Source organism: Chiroxiphia lanceolata, chromosome 2, assembly GCF_009829145.1.
Source record: "Chiroxiphia lanceolata isolate bChiLan1 chromosome 2, bChiLan1.pri, whole genome shotgun sequence".
NCBI lineage: Eukaryota > Metazoa > Chordata > Aves > Passeriformes > Pipridae > Chiroxiphia > Chiroxiphia lanceolata.
The window spans coordinates 26466703-26487271 of record NC_045638.1 but is presented as its reverse complement, the minus strand read 5'-3'; the positions used below and the strand labels follow the sequence as shown (position 1 = coordinate 26487271).

General features: G+C 39.3%; 1 protein-coding gene across 9 annotated transcripts in view; it reads right to left on the bottom strand.

Annotated features, from left to right (window-relative positions):
* MCF2L (MCF.2 cell line derived transforming sequence like) overlaps positions 1-20569 on the bottom strand; it is a 160714-nt gene that overhangs the window by 118599 nt on the left and 21546 nt on the right. The window contains exon 1 of one of the 9 annotated variants that reach the window (XM_032678903.1): positions 19251-19395. The exons of 6 other annotated variants lie outside the window; for them this stretch is intronic. In XM_032678903.1, the coding sequence (XP_032534794.1) occupies positions 19251-19338 (88 nt within the window). In that variant the 5' untranslated portion in view covers positions 19339-19395. Of the gene's footprint in view, positions 1-7455; positions 7746-19250; positions 19396-20569 lie in introns of those variants that run through there. 2 more of the 9 variants (XM_032678904.1, XM_032678908.1) reach the window with 2 other exon arrangements.

The window sequence follows — 20569 nt, the reverse complement described above, 5'->3', positions numbered from 1 at the left end:
CTCATTTCTGCCAGCTTTCTATTCTCATCCAAGCTGCATAACCAAACACACCTGTTTTGCTTCCATACCCCATTTTCTCCTTTTTTTATTCCATTGTCAGCAATCTTCAAAGTAAGCTGGAAAAATTCCTCCCTCAAACACAAACAAAACTTTTGTTAAAACACAGGCGGGTGACATGAGGTAACTTAAACTGACCAGCTAAGTGACATGGGGTAACTTGGAGAGACAACCAACAGCCTAGGACAAAAGACTGACCAAAGGAATGCACTTTGTCCAGCCCAGACGCTAGACACAGGACTGTTTACAGAAAGGCTGCAATTTATAGTTTTATCTTTTTAACAACAAAGGTTGCAGCCTGAAGAGTCATTTTTAAAATCAGATATGTGTATTCTCATTATTTTCTATTTATATCAATTATCTTGGTGTTTCATATGCAAAGCCACCCTCCCTTTACATTCAACAGGCAATAGGCAGGAATTGAAAGAAAAGGAAGATACATTTCTGGATCAACAAGAATTCAAACTATAAAAGAACTAGGACAGTCAACTTCTCAGTGCAAATTTTCTGCCTGCCACATGAAATGCTAAAGACAGAAAGACTTTAGTAAAACTGTCACTTAGCAAATGCCTCAAACACATGAAGGGGGACAGTGCTTACATCCCTGAAGTAATAGCACAGGTGAAAAACAAGAGCTTATCTATCACACAGCAGTGCAGTTCTCAACTTGCCAAAGACCTGTTTGCCTAGATTATCAATTTTAAGAAGGCAGACTGCTGCCAAGTGGCATTACACACTTAAGTCTCCAAAACCTGGCAGTACCACACTACACTGTGCTTTATCAGCTTGCCACAATTTGAACACCACATCCTCCTAGAAAGCTGCCTTCCCCCATGTCCTCAAAGGGATTTAACTACCTAAGGCACTATGACACCTGCTTCTACTAAGCTCAAACACCATCAGCCTTCACATGAAGATAAAAACATTTGGGGATAGCTATCACAAGGCTTCTCCATTTCAGTTTACTCCCATATTGGAATTCACAGCCAGTTACACCTTTTGTGTAACACCTTTAACATATCTTCATTGCAGCGCAGGTTTCATTGTGTCCGACTTCCTGCTGCTTCAGGGAGCCATGTGGGAAGCCCAACAGCCAGCTCCATGCCCCTGGTACATCACAACTCAAAGAGGACTTCCCATCAGTTGTCAAGGAATTTAAAGCATTAGTACAAAAACTCAAAAGCCACAAAAAACCAGCAGAGACAGATTGAGGATATAACTAATATCTAAGATTGCTGTAGGTGAGGGGATCTATTGTCCTGCCCAGACTGCAGGAAGTCAACCCCCAAGATGGTGATCCTGTCTCTATCACAGCCCAGGACTGTGTGCTTAGGGTGACTGTTCCACAAAGCTTGAGGTAGCTGCACCCAGTGCTGTTAAAGGCAATGTTAAAGGCTGGACTACCAGACAGTTTGCCTCAACCACAAAGCTGCATTCCTATGTGTGGTGAGCCAAGAGGCTCATGCTTGAGCTATGCAGCTATGGGGATAACTAGAGAGAGGTCAGACTAGCTAACACAGTATTGCAGGCTTAACTCAAGAGACCTACAAGTGATTAATCCACACAAAAGCATCCAAGATCATGCTCTCTGTCTGAAATAAAAGCTGCTATTTAATAGGACAAGACAAAAGAAACAATGGAACTAAATTAAAGTGGCTTTGCCATATATTGTAAAACAGAAGGCCCAAACTTCCAGCTGAAATACATTGTTTCAGATACTGAAAACCTTAAGAAGTTGTTGGGCTGTCACACAACAAAATCTCAAGTAGTTCACTTGATGTCCTTCATTAAATGAAAACGCCTCGTGCTCCCTGGCTTTGCTCAGCAGGTCAGCTTAGAGCAAACACCTTGAAGACAAGACACCCTGTGTTACATACGGACAGCTCTGTGCTGTTCCTTTTCTGCAGAAGTTCCCTGTTATTTGATATGCACGAAGTAATCTTGCAGCTTGGCTCTCTGCAGTTGGAAGTGTGGCAGGCAGCTGTGCCAGGCACTCTTGCCAAGAAAGTATTCTGAGACACCACGATAATAAAAATGCATCAGAGTAACAGGCTTTTCTCTTCTTTCATATCACTAAGTACATAAGTCCAGGTAGGACATTTTTGGCTCTGCAAGCTTTAAGTATACATACCCAAAGTTCATAAACTGAATGGGAGACTGACAAATATACACCCTGCAATCCTCTGAAAAGCCACTCTAAATGGGTGATCATTTACTGTTTAATGCCTATTTTGCCCCAGTCTGTTGAAAGATATCCGCATAGGGTGAATTTTCCTACTGCAGTTCAGCAACTGCCATTAAAATCAGTGAAAGACTGGGGTAGATTATATAAAGAGATCACTGATAGTCCCAAGAAGAAGTGCATATGAATATAATTTTATTTTCTCTGGTATGTAAAAAAGAAACCCTTTAAGAAAGCCATCTTTAAGTGACAATACCTTGGTTAATAATAAAATTTAATCAACCTTAATGTTGATCAAAATATTTTTCCTCAGATTCCCAAAAAGGCAGCTAGCTCACTTTAAGAAGGATGATTGCCAACACTGAACCTTACTCCCACTAATTTCACTAGATCCCTCCATTTCAATATTAAAACAAAGATGTTGATTTAGACCAGAATATACTAAGAAATGGATGCCATGCAGGTGGTCACAAAAGCCGTGACAGTGCATGCTCATAGAAAACATGAGCAATACAGTCCTACCTGCTTAATTGTTCAACTGCAGCTCCCACCCTTATTTTTCAAATTTTAAACCTTATGTCAGGAAGACCATGCCTACTTTATACTCTTATGTCAGGAAGACCATGCCTACTTTATACTCTCTGGGCTGGAATATCAGAAGCATCTTTCACAGTTCAGCTCAACACGGGTGCAGGAAAGCTGAAAGGAAGGGACAGCAAATTAGTATCAAGCAGAGGTATCCCCCACTACCATTAAATTTCACCTTAGCGGATGTGCTAAGAACCTGCAGATTTTCAGAGCTCTCACATGGATCTCTTCAACTCTACCAGCTATGTAAAAAGTTGCCAAGTAGTAAATTAATGCTGTTCACGCTCAGGCCTGCCTGCCAAATTAACATGCACACACAGAGTATTCTGCCATGTGCGGAAAAGATTTTTTTAAGTTCCCAAACTGGAAAATCGTGTGAACCAGGGAGAGATGCTACAAGGGTAAGAAAGAGCAGGCAAGCTTGCAAGAGTATTGGAGTGGGGAAGACACACAGAACAGGTCCTTCCAGCTGCACACAACTTTATAATACCCCTTCAGTGTGCCTGGGGGTGTTCCTGTTTCTCCTTGCAATAAGCCAACTCATCCCAGTGATGCTGGGTACTTGGAGATGGGTATGTGAGTCCATTCCTCCTACATTTGTGCCTAATTTGTTAAGACAGGTGAGCCAGCCTCCAAAACTTCAGAAGCCTGCCTGTCAAGAACACAAAGCCAGGGAAATGAAATGTAAAGTTTTGGCCCAAATTGTGAATAAGACAGAAAATCTGGAGCTAATGAAAACTGAGTGAAGCTGAAATGGCTACGGGATGTTACATGTACTTAAAATACTAGCACTGCATACATATTTACTGAGGAACTACACACATGGTTTCCTTCTTTGATTTGCAGATGTTTCTTCCTTTTGCAGAGTGTTAAAACTTTGTTTTAAGGAGAGGAAACAGATGCTAGCTGTAATAGTGGCACCTTTCCAAGATGGAAAGAAACCATTAGTGGGGCTTCCATGGGATTAAGGATGGGAATGTGAAATCTGTATTGCCTGTTTGCATGAATTAGACAACACCATCATGACAAGGCTTCCTAGTGCTGATGCAAATGTAGAGTAGTGACTGACATTAAGAGCTGGTGCCTTAACAGTTTCTGTATCAGTCAGACCAAATGGAGTCCTAAGCAGAAATTGCACAGCAGACAGCAATATGGACAATGCATGAGGTCCCAGGCCAGAATTATTTATTATCTTGTGCTTCAACCTCTGAGCTACTGTTCTACAGGGAGAACATAATCAGAAATTTATGGAAAAGGGTTGAATTTAACATAGCAACAAAACTCAAAAAGAAGACAAGTAAAAACTATGGCCAAATGAACAGAAAATGTCATTATCAATCAAAACAATTAACATGGACAAAAACAGGATATTTTTTAAGCATCAATAATAATTTCACAGTTTTTCTGAAATAAACCTACAATTCTAATGGAAAGTAAAAAAACCTACACAACTTGGAGAATGTTTCTAAATCACTTCTCCCTTGTTTTATGGATTTATATGAAAACAGCAACAGCAATTAATCTGGTCATCCAGGTCTAGAAGGTGATTTGATAGTAGTGGAGTGAATGGGAGGACTGAGAAGCACATAGGGGAAAAAATAAAAGAAGATGCCATAGGAACACCTTTTATAGTTGCTGAAAAGGGCAGGGTACAACATTATTTTGAACTGTGGAGCAGTAGTCAAAGCAGGAACATGAAGAGGATGATAAGGTTAAACTAGAGAGCATCTTTACGATTGTGATAGTGAAATATGTCCAGAAGCAGAAAAGAACGTATCTGCAAGGTGCTGGAGGAGGATAAGGTGAAGGTGAGGATAAGGTGAGGAAGATGAGAAATAAGCAATCAAAGCTTTGCCTGAGAAAGCTGCAAAGGTTTGTGAAATGTGGCAGAGGAGGGCTGGGATACTGTGAGAGAATCACACATACACAAGATAGTAAGGAGTAGGAGATCAGTAATTTACCATAGGGGCTGAGAACGTGAGTAAATCAGAATTTAGTCAGAGCAGGGGGAGCAGAAAGATCACTAAGGAAAGCGCTGGTGTGGCAGTGAGGGATGAGTAGCCCAGAAAGGTTGTGTGAGTGCCAGACTAACACAGGGGACTTGCTAGTGGGAGAGCAGCCAGAGGCAGAAAGGCTGTTGTGGTAGAACAGCAAAAGATTACAGACACACCCAGACTCACCACACCTAACCTCAAGCATTGCTAGGTTAGGAACTGAGCTACTCCAGGCTTCCTGGCCCCCTGTCCCTGTCAAGGGAAAGGCCAGTGCACCTCAGTGCCCCTTTCTCTCTGTTCAGCGCACATGGATTTTGGAGAATTCCTCTTCTGACTTAGAAGCTTAAAACTACCTGGGATGAATCCCAGCCTGCCTGTGGTATCATTCAGAAAACAAACAAACACAAAATCCCCAAACCAAGCTAAGGAAGAGGAATAGTCTTTTTTTTTAACCTAGGATCCTACAAAGGAAAAAAATCCCTTGATGCCTGAAGGTGGACAGCTGTACCATGGGACAGCCAGGGGAACCTTTGCATTTCATTTGTTCTTGAGCAGGGAGCTATTGAAAAATGGGCTTGGAAAAAGTCTGCATATGATCTTGGGCTGTTAAGGAAACCTCTGCTTACAAAAGGTTTCTGAGTGACCAGAAAGACAGCTGTGAAGCCAGACAGGAGCTAATTTGACCCAAGGACAGGGTACAGCGCAAGAATGGGAGACAGCAACAGAGAAAGGGTCTAAGCAACCTGAAAGCAATAAGGGGGGTGGAAAAAAGGGAAAAGGGAAACTTAAAACAGTCACCTATAAATACAATCACTGGCTGTAGGAAAGCACTGCCTTTGGCCTGGGAATACCTGCACAGGGATTATAGAGAGGAAGAAAGAGAAAGAGAAGGGGGAGGAGAGGGACCAGCTAAACCACACGAACATGAAATTGGTTGTAAAGTAACAGCTGCTTTTTAAAAAAAAAAAAAAAAAAAGGCAATTTTAACAAGCTAAATACTAGCACACGGGCAGAGGCTGCTAGCAAGTGTGAAAACAGCAGTTTGGAGCTCCTGCTGGCTTACATGAAGGTCACAGTGTACCTGCAGCTGCACAGCTGAGAGACAGGCGGTGTCATAGGCAAACCAGCCAGCCTGCTCCCACTCTGGAGGATCCTTCTCCTTCAATTCAGGAAGAAAAGGCTCCCACATTCCCAACAAATTCTACCATATATTCTTAAAATTCATCTTGCCTTAGAAAAACTAAAGCAACAATTTTAAGGGAGTAAAAAAAGTAATATACAGATTATTAAAATAAATGGCAAAAGACAGTATGCCCTAGCAAATATCGGACTGACTTTCTTCTTAAACATTCAGAAAATCAAAACAGGCAATGAAACAAAAATCCAGACATTTAAAAAAGATATGTTTTAAAAACAGAAAGATAATCAATAGGAAAAGCAAGCAAGAAAAAAATAGTATGTATGGTGACCTTTACTTGTAATTTAATGCTTGTTCTCATCAGATTAAATGTTACTTCCCTCCTGCCCCCCCCCAAAAAAATATTACTAAGAAGGTAAAATACCTACTTTCCCTGTCTAGGAAAACAGATACAGCTGGTCTGTTCATTCCACATTTGTCATTTAATCTATCTGTTCATCAGACTACAGCATCAGCCATCTTGCTAATTATCTCCTTGCAACACACAGAAATTGAAAAAGATGAAAAAGTCACCCATAAGAAACAGAGGACTAGGAAAATGGAAAGATAAATTCCAACTTTTGATACTGCAGTGAATAATACCTTAAATATTCTGTATTCTCAAACCACTGGTTTGCCTCAGATGACAAGAAGATGCAAGATTTCTGTAATCTGTCAACCAACTAAGAATAAAGGGCAAACCAAATAGTTTCTAAGGATGCAAAAACCACATCTCTTGTCTTTCCAGGTAACTTCTTATTCTGAAATATATTTACATCTCTGTATGAGCAATAGCCAGAAAAATACTCCCAGATCTAATTACAGATCACCTTACTATACACTGCTTCTTAGTTCTAGTTTTGAACACACAAGCATTTTTATTTTCAAAAAATTATGAAAATCTCTCAGAAATTGTAATAATGATTCTACAGTGCTAAAACCATTTTAGCAAATCTGCTGCAATTTTTAATCTATACAGATGTAAAACTAACTTTACCATGATTAATTCACACAACTCTCCATTTTAATGAAAGTGCAATTTAGATCCATCCTAAATACTGCCTTGCAATGCCTTACAGTTAGCTGAGCTTTTCACTGCTTCTTATTAGACCAGTTCTGCTAGAGAAATCCGTAATTTCTCCAATTTAGGTACAGCCGAGTCAGATAAAAAAAGGAATCAAGACCCATTTAGAGTATTTGAATGGACTAACAGTTACCCAAAACTACTCAGGTCTTCTAAAGCATGCCTCAGGAGTATCCAAGCACTAAAAATGTTAATTAGTGTTAATATCAACAGAAGTTTAACATGGTGACAAAAGCTCCTAACGTTTTCTTTCCTATTAATTGCGAACATGCATAAAGAATGCTAGTCAGATTACCAGGATTTTCTGTAAATCCTACAAAATCACTAACAGCATCCACACAACACATTATTTAAGACCAGCAGCTCCTCCTACCAGCGCACTGGGAAACCGCATTTAATCTTTGCATCAATTCTTCCAGGGCCATTTCTTCAATTTTCAGCCAGCATCTCATTCTCAGATAAAACAAAAAGAATCCACAGCAAACATGCCCTCCTGCTCCAAGGATGAAGGGAGGCAGAGGGGGGGAAAACCCCCAAACCCGACCACTACAGCAGTGCTTCTCAACCTTGCATTTCAATCGCTCCGCACGGATCCCCTCGGCACAAAGGGAGGCAGGAGCCCACGTTCCCTGCTGGCAGCGCCTGGGTGAGGCGGGCGCTGCTTGAAGCCAGAGATGTGAATGTTAATGACAGCAAGACCGCTTAAAACTTCTCTCCCCTGCGCTGCGTGAGAGTTTGCCCGCAGTGGAGTCCTCAAACGCCAGAATTAATGCGAAGCGTTGATGAGCCGACCTATCTCCCGCCTCTTCCAAGCGGCAGCGAGCGCTGGGAAGGGCTGCGCTGCATCGAACGGGGAGCAGCCGGAGCTCGCAGAAAGCCCCATCCTCACTCACGCTTACGTGAATGCTAAAGCTCCTCTTTACCTTCTTGCCAGTTTGGTGCCAGGGTGTGTAGCTTGGAATGAAAATGCCTTCCCACTGAACACGCCAAGGGCGATTCTGCTCTCACCAGCCCGCATGATACCTCCACGTTCGGTTTGAAATGGTCATTTTTGAAGGCGGAGGACTTCAAATTTCCTTTTAACACAGCTGTCTTCTGGACTATTTGGAGGAGTTGAACTGCTTAAATGTGCCGCAGCAGTCTTGAAATTTTGCGAAATCCGCATTTCCACAGAAACTGTACCACCACCTTAGGCAAAGGACTATGAGGGTCAGGATCTATGGACCTCTCAAGCTGTATGGGGTATACACAACAGAACCGCTGCAGCAAGCCTCATAATCAGTAAATTTCCATTTGCTATAGAGGCTACAGTACCACTGGAAAACTTTTAGGGATACAGAAAATCCTACAAGACTGAAAGCAGTACAGTGCTGTACGACTGCTCCTCATAATTGATTTTCAGTGCTTTTATACAGACTGTTTTACAAGTTTCAAACTACGAGGCTTTTAACACTTACGTTTTTAAAAGGTTATCTTGATGCCTGCTAAATCTCATTATTGGCATGTTTTTGCTGATGGTCAGCTGCACATTCTCCCACTCTTCTAATCATCCTATTGGTTTTATCGATGTCCTCTTATATTTTAGCCATTAAAATAAACAAATAGTTATCTACGGCTAAAAGAAAAAGGGATGTTTTTCTGTATGCTTAAAAGGACTGTACTGTGTTATTTAAGATAAAGATTCTTTTCTACAGATTACATACAGCAGGCAAAAAACAACGGCCTTTCCCAGGAAACTAAGTGGACAACTATGATGACTTGCTCATAACTCTCAACAATAACATTAGAGAGGGCATGAAGTAAAATTTAAGAGGACCTATCAATGTATCTGGGCTTCCTCTGCCAATGAAATTGACTGAGGTAATTAATTTACTACATTCATTTACATTATTTCTACTGAAATTATGGGAGGCCTACTGTAGCTCCATGTATTATATATGACTAGAGCCATATATGTTTGCATTTCTATATTAATAGAAATGACAAAATGAAGTCTTCACTTAAGCTTTTCCATAACAAAGTATTACCACAGGAACTTTATATGCAAAAAGTATTTTGTTTATCTGACTGCCATTTAAGACTGCATTTTTGCGAAGGAACAAGTGATGTGCAGCAAGACCACGAGTACCAGGTCAGGCTCTGATCATTCAGATGGTGAGCCAGGAGGAGCAAAGGAAGGAAAAAAGGTGTGCAAGTCTGCAGGTGTATATGGATTACTGAGACTTGTTTTGAAACAAAGGCTGTGCAACAGAACATCACATCCAAAGACAGCCCAGGGAGAACTCCAGTTGTCAGTCAGTCAATGGGATTTGTTGACTGCAACAAGTTAAAGACCTAAGACATTTTAGCATATGCAGAACAGCAAAGTTCACTTGTAAGATTACACCATTTCCTGGTGCAGCAGGAAGTGCAGGAGACTTATTCATTCATAAGCACCTACTGCAAGAGAAGATGCTAGTTCAGTCCCAGCTTTCCTTGAATGTCCTGCCTCAATTCAACAGTAATTTCATATTTTCCTTGGAAAATCAGCGGGCTGCTTAAGTCTCCCATATATCATAAGATCCATCTTTCCATGGAGTTTTTCGATGAAATAATAAATGACAAGGAAGATATAAATGTAGTGATGAATTTTATCACATCAGCCAGTGAAGTCTCAGAATCACATGCAAAATGAGTCGAGAACCCTAATATGCTAGTTAAACCTAAGTTACACCAACACTGCCACTTTATATATACTTTCTACACCTTTGAACAAATTCAAAACATGCAAGGCATGACCAAAGCATGAAAGTGAAAGGTTTAGTTACCCAGACTGAAAGTTAGTTTACCTAAAAGTGGGTTATTTGCAATCATGTACTTGTTTAATCATGTTCCTTCACTGAAATCAGGCACCCTTGTCTTCCTAAGAAGCTTTGGCCTACCTTTTCTACCGAGTGAAAGAGACAAAGTATTTTCAAGACACTCAACTAAATGTGAGATTATGATCTCTGAAGGTCTGAAATAGGATCACCCATGTTTTCATAAACAATCTTGAGTCAGAGTAAAGAAACAGACCTTAAACTAATTAAAATCAACTCTTAACAAGAAGAACCAACTGAGCTTTCTTGCAACACAAATCAAACTAATATCTAACCATGAGCTACCTAAGGAATTGAAACAGTCCTGAAAATACATTAATATACTACAGTATTAGAGATGAGCTATTGCAATTTTCATTCTCTTGAAGTTTCTACTTGATCCCCCCCACATCTGCAGGTCATTATGACAATCATAATAGAAGTTAAACATGCCATTTCAGTCTCACACACCTCATGCCAAATTAAAATTTAATAGGAAAAGGACTGGTGTCCAGTTCTAGCACTGAGAGTCTGTAAACACAATAGGAGATGTTGTCATTTTTCAGGTACAATGTGATTATTTTTTTTAATGAAAAATTCAGACAGCTTCTGGAATTCTGATTTTTAACTTCTGCTGATGTATCACCTTTAGCAAAATATCTTCACCAGTCCCAGGCAAGCCCCTACTGCAACAGAGGAATGCATAAAGAAATTTGAGGAACACATAGTTTTTCAGTTCTGCCTTACATATTTAAAATGCAGTGGAAACATTTTTGTCAAATGGTCTATACTCCTATTTTTCTCAGTGAAACTGCAAAGATAATAAGCAAGGAGCGAATGTATTGCAGAATTTAATCAATCGACTTCCATGGCTACATGGATGTAATATATGATCTGATTTGTACTGACTTTTTTCTCAACTTCTATTGGATTTGAAAGCCACAACAGTGTTATTTTTTTCCTTCAGTACTCTATTATGCTCTGGTTTTGGCTGTGGTCTTCAGCAAATCCTGTTCAACCACAGCAACATCACACATCTCCTGTTTTCAAACAGCTTCACCCAAAAAGCATTACCTAGTTTTTCAAGAAATTGTAACTATTTTGAAAATGTTCCAGAAGTAACACACAGCTGTCCTCTCACATGGGGAGCCAAACCAGTAACCATTAGCAAATAATCATTTAATGAGTTTTGCTTGAGCAAAAGATACTTTCTATAATATACCTAAAGATTTCTGTGCTCAGTTTACTTTGATCTCCATTCACTAAATCAGTCATCAGTGAGTTTCAAAATTTATTTATGTGCTGTGTGAAAAACTGTTTTTGTTTAAACTACCTTCCTGAAAGTTTTCTGTGTGCCCCAGTTTGCCTTTTGTGAAGCAGTGGAAAAAAACCCCAGGAAATAAACATTCTCTATTCACTTCCCCAACCCATTCATGACTATACAGACCTCCACTGTAGGTGATATTATGTCTCCTCCAATTGCCTGTTTTTCAGACAGAAAATTTCCTACACTAATTAGTTCCCATTTGTACAAAAGCAACCCCATACCTCTGACTGCCTTCACCATTCCTTCACGTACCCTAAATCTACTGTAACAAAGAGAACAAAACTGGACATGGTACTCGAGAAGTGGGCACAGCAAAGATTACAAAATGACACAGGGATTTTGTTGTTCTTGGTTTCCCTCTCAGCAGTTTGCAGTGCTCTGTTTGCCTTTTGGACCAACACTGAGTGCTGATGGTGCTGCTGCTGTTTTCAGGGCACTACCCACAGTCAGTCAAGGTCCCTCAGTGAGGGGAACAGCTAGAATAGCGTTGTCTTTTCTCACAGATATCACTCTGTTCAAACAATTAATTTCACTTTCTCTACTGATCAGTTACTTAACAGCACCAATTTATCATCCAAGCGTTTGCATTCAGCACTGAATTTTACTATTTTGCATAGATATTTTCACATATTTGCAAATTTTAGATTTACATGCTTGCTTTCCATTTCCAGCTCATTTGGGGATTATGTTCAATAGCCGCAACCCTTGCAGAAATCCTTGCTTAACTCCACCAGTAACTCCCCTTCCACCCACAGAAAACTCCCCACCTAAAGCAACTCCCCATTTCTTGGTTTTTAATCAATTATTAATCCATGAGAGGGCTTCCAGTTTGACCCATAGGAGCTTAGTAGCAGCAGAAGAAAAACTATTTATAGAATACAAAATAGGACTACAAGAAATGAAAACACATACAGGTCTCTTTGCTGCTTTGCATGGGCCCTACCACATCACTTGTGGCAAAGGGAACAGGTAGAGCATATGGATGTTTATTCCTGTGCAGCCGAATCCTCTGCCAAACATTCCATACTGCTTTCTAGTGATAGCACATGGTCAATATCAGGCAGCCAAATCAGCACGCTCTTTTCTGGATGGCCCCAACATCACATGCCACAACACCATAAACTGTGCAAGCAATGAAGCTTCAGGCATCCATGTCATTGTCTGAAGACCCTGCAAATACAGCCAGAAAGACTTACCTAAGCTGGGCTCCTGCAGAGAGGGAGGAGACCTACTGAATGTGTATTTCATAAATCTAGGTCCTTACAGGTCTTACAAAAAACTTCCACATACACCCACTGCACAAGAGCAATACTGATCCACAGTCTTAAATAAAAGAGGAAAGAAAAGGGAAACAGGACAGTTGATATGAAAGATCCAAACAGAAAATGCATTTTTAACATTTCAACCTCCTCTTGGCACCAGTTCTTCCTTCATGAAGCAAGGGGATTTTTCCCTTTTATTTCTCTGAATGACTGAGTTCTCTTGGTAATCAGCCCAGTTAGGCTTTATTATGTAAAGCATCTGGGATTTGAAACTGGGATTCATAAGCAGAGATGGCAGTATTCTGTTTTTGGCAACACCTCACTCTTTCACAAGGAGAAAATTGTTCCTAGATTCGCAATCTAAAGGAATACACAGAACCTAGCAAATACATGGAGGAAGGAAAAAATTAGTCTTTCCTTCTTAAAAACTTGACACTCAAACACTTATAAAAGGCCAGACTACAGGCAAGGTTCATTCACACAGGAACACAGACTAAAGATGCTTTCAGATGCGCAGGAGCCTTTAACAGAGGAATCCCATCAAAATTATGCCTTGTTTTATTAACATATAAATTTACCAAATCTCCATCAAGTCCTCAGTATCTCCTCAGCCTCAATACTTTCCTTTGAGAAAGCAAGCGCTGTACAGAAAAAAAAGGTCCTAGCAGCTGTTCTCCATGCTCCCTCACATGGAATGCGTGTTAACTCCACACAGGGACCAGGCCAAGGTGGTAGCCAGACCAGGTACTCAGCAGCAGAGGAAAAGCTTCACTCTGCCTTCCCTTTCCATTATTGCCCAGGTCCATGGCTGAGAAATAAAGGAAGATGGATGAAATGCAATATAGTTATCACTGTTTGATGGCCTCTTTCCAGTGGAGCCCAGTCCTGCTACAGTCCAGCTCCCAGTAGTCTTCTTCTCTGAACACCTTGCCCTTTCCCCCATTACTTGCAATCTAGTCTCTACTTACAAAAAAATAAAAATAAAAATTTTTTAAAAAAATCAAGATTAGTCCTTAAAGCTTAGCTTAGTTACTAACTCTTCCCTATTTCATTTCTTTCATATCTGTATCTCAGTTTCCCACTAAAGCAGCATTCCTCATACTTCTGTGAAGTTTTGTAGTTAGGCTCTTCAGCCTGAATTAACTTTAAATGATTGACCAGATCACAGGTTTCAATACTTCCTAGAGTAACAGGCAGCATCTTCTTTTTCCCCAGCCTCCCTTGCTTGAATGAAATGTCATTGGAACCTCTTCTACGGGTCTTCTGTGTTTCAAAAGAGCATCAAGTTTCTTAGTAACTGCTTCATTCAGTTTTCTTCTTCATCCTCCTTTTTTGCCACATGGGATTAAGTAATCACTGCAGAGCCAACAGCCTTGAAAGAGTTTATTTAGTTTAACACCTCCAACTGCCCCCGCTCAGCTGAGATCTGCTCCAGTCCTTTATCCTTCTCCAGTCTGAGGAGATAAACTATCCAGATGTGCCCACAGCTGCACTCCTCTAAAAGCAGGCATGGCAATAAATGAATGATTATTGCCTTTTGCCAGTGCAGTGCCAAGTAAGACCCTACCTTTCTAAGTTTACTGAAATATCTTTATAGATGAAGGAAGCACTTCCTGTAGGAAGTTAGGAAGACCAAGGACAGAAAGCATAAAGCTGAACAGGAAATGAACTTGCTGCAAACAGAAGTAATATGGAAAGAAATGAAGCATCACTGTTACTTCCTTCATTGGGGCACTTCCACATGTAAGTATAGTTAAAGGAAAGGCTACACAAAGGAAATTTCTCCAGCCTCTAAAGAAATGAAACCACAGTGCTTTAACCATATATATAAAAAAATTGGATATCAGGGAGATCTGGTTTTAGGGGGTCAGATATTAAAAGGTACCATAATAATTAAATAGATGGTAGAGTATGGATGCAGAGATGTCACAGTCTTATTCTTCCACAGAGTTAGTATTACATAAATAAATGCAGAAATTAAATGGATCCAGAAAACACATCTTTTGTCTTCTGTTTTCAGGGTGACTTTCTTTTCAAAGGAAATGCAGGATGAAGGATCATAAAATTAATTTCTTCCCTCTAAAAGAGTTTGATATTTTTTTAAAAGCTCAAACCTTTGAGCTCCTAAAAACTATCAGAGTTTAAATCAAATCGTGTGTGTGTGTTAAGATTTGGAGTACTAAAAGTCTAAATTTTATTATATGCCCTACTTTCTAAAAATTGCTGTTTCAAAAGAACTAGCTGTAAACATAAAAGTTCAGCAGGTCTACCATTCAAGAGTCAGGATTTAAAACACTCATGAAATTTCCCTGTAACAAGAAGTGATATTTAACAGCCACTTACAATTGTTAATTTTACATACAATCAGCAATATAAAAAGTATTCAGAATAAAAAACTAGGGTATTTCCAAGACCATTCAATTTGATTACACAGAGTAAAACTGAAGTGCTTCCCCCTGAGGTACAGGCTGACAAGTTTTATCACAGATAAAGGACACAGTAGAAGGATGTCAACTTTAATTCAGATATTTTTAAAATCACAGAATCATTTAGGTTGGAAAAGATCTTTAAGATCATTGAGTCTGACCATTAACCCAGCACTGCCAAGTCCACCACTAAACCGTGTCCTTAAGTGCCACATCTACGTAGCTTTTAAATACCTCCAGGGATGGAACAGAATGTATCTTAAAATTTGATTACCCTTTTCCACTTTTACATCTTTTAAAAAATAGCACTCAGTGGAGTTTTAGGGTGACAGAAAGCTTTTCCCTTTTCCCACCTCTGGCAGATGTGCTGCCTCAAATGCTATGTACTGTTCTGCCCTGGATGCTGGCCTCCCTCCCAGACTGCACCTCAAGTACTGCTAAAGGACTTGGCTTTCTCTTGATGCCAAACAGGAAAATTTAAGAAGTCTCAAAAACAACCTAGAAATCAGAAAATAATTTCCAGCAACCACAAGGGTATTCCACCTGCAGCCGAAGAGGCTGAATGCAAATTCAATGCTGAATGCAAGATCTCAGCCTTGCTGCAGGATGCTCAGAACACTCACACTCATCACAAGTCCTTCAATCATACCTTTGTGTTTTTCTCAATAGAGCTTGAAAACTTGTCTCTGTATATTTTCTTAACAGGCCTATTGCCCCATCTATTTTACCGCACACAATCTTCAGTTAATAAAGTAGCATTATTTTCTTATTTGTGTTGATGGATGCTTAATACACCAGATATTATCAAAAGTGGCAGGAGATTCCAGGTAGTGAGAAAAAAATGCCTCTGAGAAAAAAGTTTGGCAGTTACAACTTTTTCATTTCTTGACAAGCAAAAATCACTATGTCCCATCCACAATTTATTTTTGGGTTTGGGGTTTTTTTTTAAAAAATTAGGATATGAAATAGTGAACATTTTGAGATCTGTTTTTTGTTCCGTTTAATATTCTTCACAGAATATGGTACTTCTCAAACAAGACAAATTAAATTGATCTTTCCTGAGAGATAGTCTGCATAAAACCTCAGCAGGTGAGGGAAAACCATCTATTACACATAAGAGGCTTCAATTTCAAATAATTTTTTAAGCTTTATAATGTCCAGATACTTTAAAAAACATCACAACCATGAATAAGAATTGGCTCCATAAATCCACAAAGATTAACGCAGAGGAACAGGCACACAGAGAGACTCATCCCCAGAGTCCAGTACACCATTTCCTATTCCAACTCATGAGGTATATTTGTTTCTAACCCTATCCAATGCTGTCAGCTCTGCTGCACAGTTATTGGTAACTAATCTCCAAGATGCACCAAGTGGTGCATTGAAGTATCTTCAACACTGGTATTTTCAACAGCTAATTTTTAATCATGCTGTTCTTGTACTGTATCTGTTGTCTGTTAAGTCATGTCATGTTTTATAAGATCTAAAAAAGTTTGAAGTGAGATTTCCACAAAATGTCAGGTTTTGCACTCTTGCTATTTCTCAAGCACTTCAAGTTTGTTTCTGCGAAGTTTTGCTCTGAGTTCTTCTCTTTACAAGATCAGTTTCAACAGGCTGAAAACTACTCACTCCTTCAACTGCCAGCTCCCTCCCAGAGCCTCAAAACATCAGTGCTGTCCTCTTCCACACTTCTGCCACTTACCCATCTGTGTTTACTCAGCAGCAGCAACTATGACATCAAGGTTGAACTGCAGCACAGAGCTTTGTCAAAAGCTCAGTAGCTGAATGCCTACTGAAACACAATTTGGTATAACTTGGATGTGCTGATTCCAAGAGCACATCTAAGTGCAAATTTTGGTTCAGCTCATCATACTTTTTATGATAACACTGAAAAAAAATATGATTTAATAAAAAATTCAGAAGTACACAAAAATTTCCAAGACAGTAAAGGAAAAATACATTAATATGTCAGACAAAAACCATAGCATCTCACAGTACTTCATTGTACATGCTCATATATTTGTCATTGCATACAATGCTTCTGCATGATTACTGTCAGGATGTAGAGCCTGAGAAGGACTTCAAGGAAAGAAGAAGTTACGGTACCATATGGCCTTTTCCAAGACAGCAGATGAAAAATGGACCAGTCTCCAATCATGTTCCTGAATACTTCATGGCAATGTCTGGATCTCTGAAGAGGAACACTTAGATCTTCTTCACCATTCCCACTTATGTACCCAAGAGAAAGAACATTTTCAGGGCTTAATACTGTCACTGCATCAGCAGAGCACAAACAAGCAATGGGCAGAATGGGGAGGTTTAGTATTTTAAACTGTAATTTAAAATCACGATTCCAAAGGGCAGCATACAGAGGCCTGAGGATGACAGATACAATGCACTGGAAGGCCTGACTTGAAGCTTTAGCTATACCACACCAACACACATGAAAGGAAAAGTCTCTTTGGCCCATGCAGACTAATCTACATTAGCACCCCCCTAAGAGCCATTTGCTTCCTTCGAGATCTCAACCAACCCTTTAGAGAAAAACAAGACAGGCATTAAGGAAACAGTCACATTTGCATCTCTGGTTATTAGTATGGTTGGATCTGCCATTGCTAGGATCCCCTGCTACAAAAGCATAAATCATTAAGTAACTTTGGCTGGAAGGCTCTATTGAGTAAAACCAAAGAAATGCATAACAATAAATAATCTAGGAAATAATGTTTGAAATTATGTTATCAAAAACAGAAGTCAGAGATTCTTTAAGTATCAAAAAACTTTCTACAACACAAAGTTACATGTAAAAAGTGTTATCCTACTTCATCTTTCTAAATATCAGATTTCTCTTCACTGTCATATTTATGGACAAATGGGATGTCTTGTAGAGTAATTGGCAGTGGGGCAGAGGGCTGCAAGCAAAGAGTTCTCAAAAAGCAGAAGTTGCTATTAAATGGTTTAATTTTATTGTTTTCATGGAATGAGGCAGCACAGTGTTCAAGAAACTAAATTGTTTGCTTTACAATAGAAAAAATGTTTTTGTTGTCTAGATTTTTAAATGTGTAAAGGCAACAAGGAGAGGTAGGATAGGATTTGGAAAACAGAAACGAATAGCCACAACATACAAATAATTCTTTCACTCCTGTCCCTTTCCTTCCTTTCCTCCTAATATTTGCAGGAGAGTATTTAAAACTAAAGACCAGTTTCTCCTGGAAAAGACAGTATCTGCCTTATTTGCCTGCTCTTTTCCCACCTCCTCAATCTCCAAATAGATTCGGTTTGTACACACTGAGCACATGGACCATTCTCATGCAATGTTAGTAACTTAGAGTGCCCAAAGCAAATAGTAATAAAAGAAAGTCCATGAAAACTTCTTTCCTAGAGAGAGAACTCTTTAAAAATAAATACCTCAGCAATGACAGTTGACATTGTCTGTGGGGGGAACACAGTAAAGTCTCAGATGCAAAGGTCGTTTAAAACACTAAATACAAAGACCTAGTGACTAAACTCATATAATTTCATGTGAACAGCTGCCTCCTTTTAGAAAGGAAAAGGAGTTTATGAAACATTTTAAAACCTATTTTAGGAAGCAATCCCACTGTGGAATTACTGCCTTTACTGACAATGTTTTGTCAACATGTGTTGTGTTTTTCTGTAAAGCCTAGTCTTCTCAGAACTATATGTTATTTTTCCAATATATATGGGAAACTCTTTTGTGAACAGAGAGTCACAAATATGACTTCTACCTCATGTACTTGTGGCCCAGGTACACACATAACGTTTAGCTGCACTAAACAGACCTGCTGAAAAACAATCTAATTCTTATGCAATACTTGCTTAACAGAGTTTTTCTTTCTTAAAGTTCAATAATACAAGTAAGTTTTAAATTAATTCTTTCTGATATAATTACACAACCACACTTGCATAGATTTATTTTTTGCTCAAACAGTTGCAGCTAATCATAAGCATCACTAAAATCTTCTAACACAATACATGAAATCATACTCCTCTCACAGTCAGAGCAAAAATACTCATCTGTGAGAGCACATACATGTATCCCATATTAAGTTACTTACACGAACTACAAATAAAACCAATGTCCTGCCAAAATTCTGTTATATGCAAATGTACTAGCAATTCCTTTCAGCAGCACTCTGATCTCCAGCTCCAAAAAACAGCTAAGACTGCAACAATATACAAACAATAGCATTGAGCTTTAGAAGGCAAGACTTTAAAAGTAAGTGTTCAGAAAAATAGAAGCTGTAAGTAAATATTTACACACAGATAATGAGTCCACCTTTAGGCTTGTAAATACCAACCTTTTTTGTTGTTCTGTCCAAAATCCAAAGCATGTCGCACATCTTCTTTAATCAGGCATTTTATAGAACAGCACAAATGACACAGCATTTGAGAAACAAACGCAGTCAAAAGGCCCAAGTGTGCATGTTAAACTCTTCTCAAATGCAGTAAAACTGAGAGGCTCAGTGTAGTGCATTTGGCTTTTGCAGTGAACTTGTTACCAAGGAAACCAGCAGCTGCAGGTGTTTTCCCATATACCAGGGAATGAAAATTGAGCAGTGAGATTACTTGTCTCCTCAGTATTTTATTCACATGGGGTTTTTTGTATCAATAACAAACTACTTCTCAAACTTTGTTAGAAGACCAGACCACAGTAAAAAATAATTTTAAAAAAGCTTCCCCTGCACATGACCTTATTGAACAGTGAATAGCACCTTTAAATGTCTTCCTCTTTATTCTCCTCCAGTCCCCCCTCCAGAAGTGAGCGGCCTCCCCTGAATAGTCTCCTTCAATAAGTGTGCAAAGCCCACCCCATGTCATGGGTTTTCATCCTAAAAAGTGTTCAACAACTTGGCAAGGCTCCAGCTACAAAGAAACAATGCAGACTTAGGAGAGGCTGCAGGAATGCCTATTCTGACCATATGGCATAGTTTGCAAAATTGTATCATGCTACAGAGATATCACCATGCTTCTTAGGATAAAAGTATAAATACAAATATTTAATAAAACTCTAATGGAGATGCAAGTAGGAAATCCACTTTCAATGCAGTTCTTCCACAGGACATTAAACCTATAACTCAGTTATACACACAATGCTTACTTCTCATTTATACTACAGATTCTCAAGGCCAGATATATAAATTTAAATGTGGGCACTGCTTTTTTTTTTTTTACATTAGCCCTTTTCTCATAATAAGATACCAGAATATTTACCATATCTTCTGAGCTCCGAAAGCTTTTTTCCACTTGTCCTCTTTCAGTGTTACTGATTCAACAGCAGCATCTACTGGGCATGGAAGGGCAAGATTCAATTTCTTAGAAGAGATTAGAGGGCCAGGCACAGTGGCATGCAATACTCACAGCCTCTGTCTCTGGATACTTTGGCAGTGGTCACTGTGAAACAAGAAAGGAACTGAACTTTTAAGTATGCTTTTGCTCTCTATTCACCTCTCCAAAAGGAAAACAAACCCAACAAAGAGATGGACAAAAGAATAGTAGTGACTTCTTGTTGCCCTCTGGAGATAACATAACATATATACATATTACATTTAGGAATATTACATACACTGGGCTAACAGAACCAGTTGGTAAGAATTCTGCCAGAAGAAGTATTCAAATA